At 34.8% G+C, this 8,172-nt stretch overlaps 1 protein-coding gene across 1 annotated transcript; it reads right to left on the reverse strand.

The window, feature by feature from the left end:
* Positions 1-2,872: 2,872 nt before the first annotated feature.
* On the reverse strand, positions 2,873-6,669 carry LOC118347641 (MDIS1-interacting receptor like kinase 2-like). The gene is made up of 4 exons (XM_035687636.1): positions 6,553-6,669; positions 5,220-5,611; positions 3,177-3,445; positions 2,873-3,087 (listed from the first exon to the last, which is right to left on the reverse strand). The coding sequence occupies exons 1-4, from the start codon at positions 6,667-6,669 to the stop codon at positions 2,873-2,875; spliced, it is 993 nt and encodes a 330-aa protein (XP_035543529.1).
* Between the last annotated feature and the right edge of the window lie 1,503 nt (positions 6,670-8,172).

Here is an 8,172-nt window from a genome sequence, read left to right on the forward strand (position 1 = left end):
GGCCAAAATGGGTGGTATCGGTAGGACTGGCTCATTTGGATAGTAAGATGAAATGAGATGAGATGGTTTTAGATGAGTTGAATAAAATACTGTTAGAATATTATTTTTTAATATTATTATTGTTTTAGAATTTGAAAAACTAGAATTGTTTATTATATTTTGTGTGGAAATTTAGGAAAGTTGTAATGATGAGATGAGATGAGGTGAGATGAGAAGGCTTATGTATCCAAACGAACCCTAGATGGGGCTAATCGAAATGCATCTAGTTAGAATTTCAGTTAGGTTTGGTTTTCGTGTAATTTTTCTTTGGTCAAATGCAATTACCAAGATGTAAGAGAGTGGGTGAGAGTGTAAGAGTATGTACTTGAGTGGTTAAGTGCATGTGAAAGTGATTTAACCAAGTGAGAAATCACTTAGTTGCAAACCGCCACTTTATGGTTTCGAAACCAATTTGGGGTTTTGGTTTTCTCAAGGGGTTTAGGGTTTCGGTTGCCTTCAAAGATTTGGGGTTTCATTAGGGTTGAAACTCTCTTTTGGTTGACCAAATAGTCTTTAGTTGGATGGAATAGTGATTAGTATAAGAGAGCATGATGACAAGCTTGAATCACATTGCATCTCTTCACACTTTGTTATGCTCTTGACATGTATCCTAGGGTTTCAAGTAGATATCTAGGATAGTGACATGTGTCCAACTAAAAACTTTTTTAGTGATGCTACATGGCGAATTGACAAATGTTTGAACTAGTTGCCACTTAGCACTCTCCCAAAAGGGTTATTATTCACCTAAAAAATTCAAAACTTATTATTACGCCGTAGAATCTTAGATATTCATATGAGTATAATGGTGTAATTCGTATAGTAAAACTATATTCCTAAGTGCATTAATTAAAGAGAAGGGAAATTCCATCACCATAGTGGATCAAGATCTGACAACACTATCAGACTTAACTTAATTGATCACTCGATTTATGAAATCCTTTTGGGATTTCACAATGTCTATAAGGTTTAGAGAAATCCATCTATCAAATTTATTTTGGGTCGTTATAGAGGGGTTTTAGAGTTTTGGTGAAAAAGATAAAGTGGGGAAGACTATTTTTAGAAAGAGGGTTGGGCTTCACGGGACTAACAGTGCTAGATGTAGGTTGGGTGTGTTGGTTAGCGGGCATCCATGGTACGTGTACGACAAATGAAAGATGTGGTATAGATGGAAGAAGCTTGCTTTGCATGCGCCTCCGGGACTACTGCTTGTGAACATCACCTACGTGATGGAAACACATTTAGAATACTTGCTCGGTATTTGAAAAAAACTCGAAAATAGTTTTCGAGCACAATTTTGAAAAAGGATGGATAGGAAAGCATGCTCGAACATTTGCTTAGACTTGTGCTTTCAAACAAGCAGGACAACCTCCGAACACTATCTCAAACTCATGATATGGCGAGAAAAGTATTCCAAGCACAAGCTCGAACTTGTACATTGTTCTTCTATTTCCCGATTTGCCTTATGCCTTGCTTGTCAATCTTGTGTCACGTTGTGCCTAAGTCGTTAATTGCCAGTCGCTAGAAGGATGCTTGTACATGAATGGTTCCACACATAGAAAATCTTACATAAGGATGATTATATAGGAAGGGTGGCTAGAATTAGAGTTAAACTAGGTTTGAAACCTCTTAAAAGTCAAAATTTTCCAAATTACATGCACGTCCCATGAGAGTTACCAAATAGTTACTCCACAACACGTAAATCTGTAGTATAGCAAGAGGTCTAGGGGATTTTAAATTAGGAATCTTCACATGACCTAACATCTAGCAAAATTGGTGGAGTTTTGGCTAGATTCATGTGTATCTCATGAAGGACTAACAACTCTCTTTCAAGAATCTTGAGAACGAATTTGATATAATTGTAATTTCTTTCAGTTTGAACCTAAAGTTTACCCAACAAATTTACAATTCAACTAAGGAAAAATTATTAACTACTCAAAGAATATATATGATAGGATGTGATAGGATGTGAGTACCAAATGGCCGTATCCAAGAGTACCAAATGTCCATATCCAAGAGTGCCAAATAATAACTCTTCAATCAGACTAAATTTTTTCATTGAAGATACTAACACAATAGATTTATAATGATAGCCCTATAAGTGTTAGTGGGGAGGATCTGCGGTGCTTTTCCCCACCAATACGGGATGACATGAACTCCATTGGGGGAATTACCTCCCACACTTTGCTATTGCTAGCCAGAAGTTACTATTTTGTTTTGCATATTTTATAGAAGATATAAAAAATATCATGTGCCTCTAAAAAGATTATATATAAAAGTACTTCTAAAATGAAAAGGTAAAATATATATATATATATATATATATATAAGAGTACTTCTAAAATGAAAAAGTAAAAATTGATGTCTAGAACTCCCACTTTTTTAAATTAAGGTCTTCAACTCCAGAAGTTTCAAATCACATGGGTTTCTATTAAAAGGATTTATTGAAAACAAACAAACCCTCGAGTTGCAAAAACTTGCCACATTTATTCTGCCAAAAAACACTTTGGTTGATTGATATAGTTGGAATTAAATTGAAGGACATGAGATGATAAAAAAAGATATGTTAACACTCATACAACTAACAACTAAAGTTACACACAAATACTTGGGATGGAAAGAACAAGTTATAATAGTTATCTTAGGCTAACACATTTAGCAATTATTTTCATTAGCTATTATCTGGATAGTCTATAATCTTCAACTCTCGACTTTCAAGTTGGCAATGCACGTCTGGATGGCTCTAGGAATGTGCAATATTGGTCGATAACACTTGAGAAATCATGTGCATTGTTGGCCTTGATTAGGGATAGACATTTAAGCATTTCATGGCTAGCTATACAACAATTATAAGTTCATTTTCAACTTGAGCTGCTGGAAATGGAAGCCGTTGGTCCAACACATCTTTCACCTGCATGTTTTCCATAGCTATCGGCATTGATAGTGAGGAGATGAAATCACCTGGATGCTGTCCTCTAATGACTTCAATTGCCAATACCCCAAAGCTATATACATCACATTTCTCTGTTACCTTCATTGTATATGCAAGCTCTGCAAAGAAAATAAATCAAGGAAAGATGGAAAAAAAATGAACAAATATGCATGCTTTTCTTTGATAGGACAATGAAATAATTTATAACCTGGTGCAATATATCCATAAGTGCCTGCAGGGGAAGTCCAATTGGATGAGTCTAGCTCCGAAAGCTTAGTAGTCCCAAAGTCTGAAACATGAGCCTCAAATTGAGAATCTAGCAAGATGTTGCTACTTGATATGTCACGATGAATAATTGGTGGGGAGCAATCATGGTGCATGTAAGACAAGGCATATACCACACCTTTAACAATATTCAATCTCTTATTCCAGCCCAACACTTTAGCAGTATCTTCATTGCCCAAGATTAGGGACAAGCTACCCCTCTCTAGATACTGACAAACCAAAAAGGAATGTTGCACATGGGAACAAAAGCCATAAAGTTTATCAATGTTTCGATGTCGTATGTCTATTAATGCCCTTATCTCATTCAAGAACTCCTTTTGAAATCTGTTCTCACCAGCATCATGCTGTGGTTGATTGAATTTCTTCACAGCTACGATATCACCTGAAGTTAGCTCTGCTTTATAGACAATTCCATGGCCTCCTTTCCCAATGCAGTATAGAGCATCAAAACCATTGGTCACTTTTATGATTTCATCATACAATGTTCTTCCATTGAATTGTAATACTGAAAGAAACAGTACTTGGCCCTTGGTCTTGCTTTGTTTGGATTCTAGATCTGTCTTTCTTCTTTGCATAAAGAGAAAAAACCCAAAGAAAGAAAGTAGAACAGAAACTGCTCCTAAAAGCAGGAAAACAAGAAGAAACACGACTTTGTGTCCCCTTTTTGAGCTATGTTTGTATGTCATGAAAGCATTTCATGGTTGTAGTCCTGTAACATTACCACACAATCCCTTGTTCCCTTTTAATGCTTGAAATGCGTTGCTATTAGGACTGGATCCCTACAACTCATTGTAAGATATGTCGGCATACAACAAGCCACGCATTTGTTTGAATTCTTTTGGAATGAAACCAGAAAGATAATTGTGGGAGAGATTTAAGATCACTAAGCTCTCCACTTTGTTAATTTCCAATGGTATCTCTCCATTTAAAGAGTTATAACTTATATCTACTTTGGAGATATGAGATAAGGTTAGGAGGTGGGCTGGAATCCCTTTGCTAAAATTGTTATGGCTTAAATTCAAGTTGATCAATTTCACGAAGTCCCCAAAATTACTTGGAATTGACTTACTCAGCTTGTTTGAGGACAGGTCAAGATATTCAAGATTTGTCAATGATCCAAATTCAAAAGGAATAGCACCAGAGAGTTGATTGCCATTCATCCTCAATCGCTCTAAAGAAATCAACCTTCCAATTTCTTTTGGAATAGTCCCAACTATATGATTTGAAGAAATATCAAGTTCACCTAGCTGAGTCCAATTTCCAATCTCGTGTGGTGCTACCAGTAATATTGTTTTTACCCAGAAGTAGGATTTGTAGTTGTTGACACTGTCCCCAATTACTTGAGAGACTTCCATAAAATCTATTGTGACTTAGATCTATAAACTTCAAGTTTGGATAGACACCAAAGTCCTTAGATATATCTCCAATGAGTTGGTTACCTCCTAACAGGACTCTGACAACGCTTGTGCAATTTTTGAAGCTTTCGGGAATTCGGCCATCCAAATGGTTGTTGCTTGCAACAAAGTACAGAAGTGATCCACCATGGCAAATTTCTTGAGGCAAATTACCAATAAAGTTGTTTTTTTCCAATTCTAGAGTATCCAAGTTGATGATATCTCCAATTCCTTGTGGAATAGGACCCGTAAGTTGGTTGTCACTAAGGAATAAATATATCAAATTGCTCAAATTAGCAAATGAAGTTGGAAGAGAACCATGTAGCTGGTTTTCATCCAACTGTAGACCATTGATAGACTTCAAGTTTCCTATTTCCGTAGGAATGGATCCAAAAAGGCTATTATTATTCAGGTGAAGTATGGTAAGATTTCCCAAACTACCTAATGAGGCTGGAATTGAGCCTGAAAGATTATTTTGAAGAAGACTTAATTCCTTTAGGGAATTCAAATGTCCAATTTCTGAAGGGATGGGACCGAAAAGTGAATTACCAAACATGGACAAGATGGTTAACTTTTTCAAGTTCCCAAAAGTGGGAGGGATTGGACCTGTCAGGTGGTTAATACTAAGAAAAAGTTGACCCAAATTGGAGAGATTTCCCATTTCTGGAGGAACGAAACCAGAAAGTTCATTGTCATAAAGAAACAAATTAACCAAGTTGCTCAAATTGCCTAAAGAAGAAGGGATGGAACCGTCTATATGGTTTTTGTAAAGAGCAAGTTCAGTTAGAAAGTGTACGCACCCTATTTCTTTAGGAATGGAGCCGTTTAGGTTATTGTCTTCAAGGAAGAGGAACTTAAGATTAGTTAGCTTGCCAATTTTTGGTGGGATTTTACCTGAAAACTTATTAAAGGACAAATCAAGATATTCGAGTTTTGACAGGTAGCTAATTTGAGGTGGATTTGTCTAAAAAAGTGCGTTCATGTAAAGATCAATGTACGCAAGATTTGGAAATGACAAAAAAGAAAATCCATGAAGTGTACATTGTAAGCTAGAGTTGCAAAGGTCTATTTTGACGACGCTTCCAGCAAGGTTGCATGAAATACCAAGCCAATTATTGCATGGATTCCTACTTGGGTTTAGATTGGAGGAAGAAACTGAAGGATTCCATGATGATAAGTGAGATTGGGAGTCATTTTGAAGGTTGTCTTTCCATGTAAGAAGAGGAGTTGCTTCTTTGGAAGTATTAGAAGAAAAAGCAGCTTCCGGTGAAGGAACCAACAGAGCAAATAGGACATAGTTGATGAGAAGGGAAAATACTTTCTTAATGGTTAAAGATTCCATTATATTATTTTTGTGTGTAGAGCATATGATAGTTAAGGGCTTTATTTTTAAGCAATCTTGTATGGGCCTACCACCATCAATCGAAATGTTAGAAGTTGAAATTTTTAATCAAGAGAGATAAATATGTGAAGTGAATTGTGGAGAATCGGTTTTGTTTATTTTTACAATTCTTCTCAAGTATCAATCTCATCTTATCTCATCTAATTATTATAATTTTTTAAATTTTTATACAAAATAAAATAAACAATTTAACTTTTTTAAATCTTAAAATAAAAAAAATTATTAAAAAAAAATATTCTAATAATATTTTATTAAACTTTTAACTTTAATTTCAACTCATTTATAAAACCAAACGAGACCTCTTTATTAGACTCAGATCATATATTTATCTCTCTCTTATTTTAGATACTGTTCAAGTTTAGAAAATAATTTAAGGGCAGGGACATTGATCCCATCGATCCTTCCTCGGTACATTGAACTTTCCACTCACATCAATGGCTGGGAAAATAAAAACGTGTAGACAGCTTGATGTAACTTTAACTTGAACTTCGACTTTTACGAACTTTCGGTGAATTCTTGTCAAAGTCTTCGTTCCATTTCCAGTAGAGATATGATATTGTTGTTGAGCAATACAGCACAGTCTCTTGCTCAGTCGGTGGAGCAGTCACTGGAGCCACCATCGGGCACGTCAACAAGGGATGATTTTGCTAATTCCTCTCTGATACTTCGTTCTTTCTTTTTATGTATTTTATCCTTCTGTGTCACCTTATTTTGGAATCGTATACACTTAGCATACTGTCAAAGCTTTCTTTCTACATAAAACTCCCTTATAAAATATATCTTCTATAAATAGAACATGTAGAGAAGGGTGTATGCATCGATTGCAACACTTTGTTTTTGCTCAATCTTTCAATTGTAACACACTAGGTTTTTATAGTAATAATTTGACTGGAGTTTGTATTTTAAAGGGATATTTCTAAACCTTTATTTGGATTCGAAAGTCGTCTTAATTCATCTCATCATTATAATTTTTTTTTCAAATTTCTATACAAAATATAATAAATAATTAATCTTTTTCAAATTCTAAAATAAGAATAATATTAAAAATAATATTCTACTAATATTTTGTTCAATTCATCTAAAATCATCTCAACTCATTTCTGAATCTAAACAGGATAACAAATAAGAGAGAGAAGGAGAAAATGGTAATAACAATTTTCATAAAGTAGTAACAACTTGATGTTAAATATTTTTAACATGAACATTAATTATTGGATCTTTGATTTTCTATTATCCACAATAACAAAATAATAACAGTTAGAAAATGTACATCTCTTATTCTAGTTTGATAAAGAATCTGACCTTACTATGAAAGAATGATTACCCTAACAATTTTACTTCCAAGTGTCTCCCGATGACTAGAGACAAAATGATGTTATAGGTGAGAACCATTTAATCACTTAATACTATTTATAGATTTCTGGCCATCAAAAAATCTAAAACTTTGTGCTTGACAATGATTAGAGATATAGAGTTAATCTTATCTCTCAAGAGTTTTCTTATTCCATTATAATTCATTTAACTAATAAGTTTTGAGCTATTCTAAATTCTATCAACGTATATGTGTGGGACATAGGAGTTTTATTAAAACTCTTATACTTATTCCCCTTCCAGAAGACTTCTTGTAATTGACTCCAACCCAGATAATAAAGAAAATGGGCCTCTCGACCTTTGGACGTAAGATTTGAACTAACACAAAGAAACATAACCCATCAACAAAACATAAAGGACAGCTATGAGCAACAAAATACCAGACGGCCCAGCTAACATGGGCCTCACGCTACGGCCTAGCCATAGCCCAGGACCAAACCCTAAGGTCAGAACAACTCCAACAGCTTTGCTTCATCACTTCTCCTCTTCTGCCGAAGCGTGACCGATATAGACATTCGTGGTTCACAATGGTCTTGACATAGGTCACTGTACTTGAGCCAGAGAGCTTGAGAGATTCATAACAAGAATTAATGAGATTTAGACCGCTTCTTTTAAAGATATTATATGATGTGTATGCATTTCATGATTGCTAATATCTTTTATCAATAAGCAAACATAATAATAAGTAAATGTCACTTGCAGTCATTAAGTGAGTAAGAGTCATGCAATTCCTTTAAAAAAAGTGAGTAAAT

This window comes from Juglans regia, chromosome 2 (assembly GCF_001411555.2).
Source record: "Juglans regia cultivar Chandler chromosome 2, Walnut 2.0, whole genome shotgun sequence".
Lineage (NCBI taxonomy): Eukaryota > Viridiplantae > Streptophyta > Magnoliopsida > Fagales > Juglandaceae > Juglans > Juglans regia.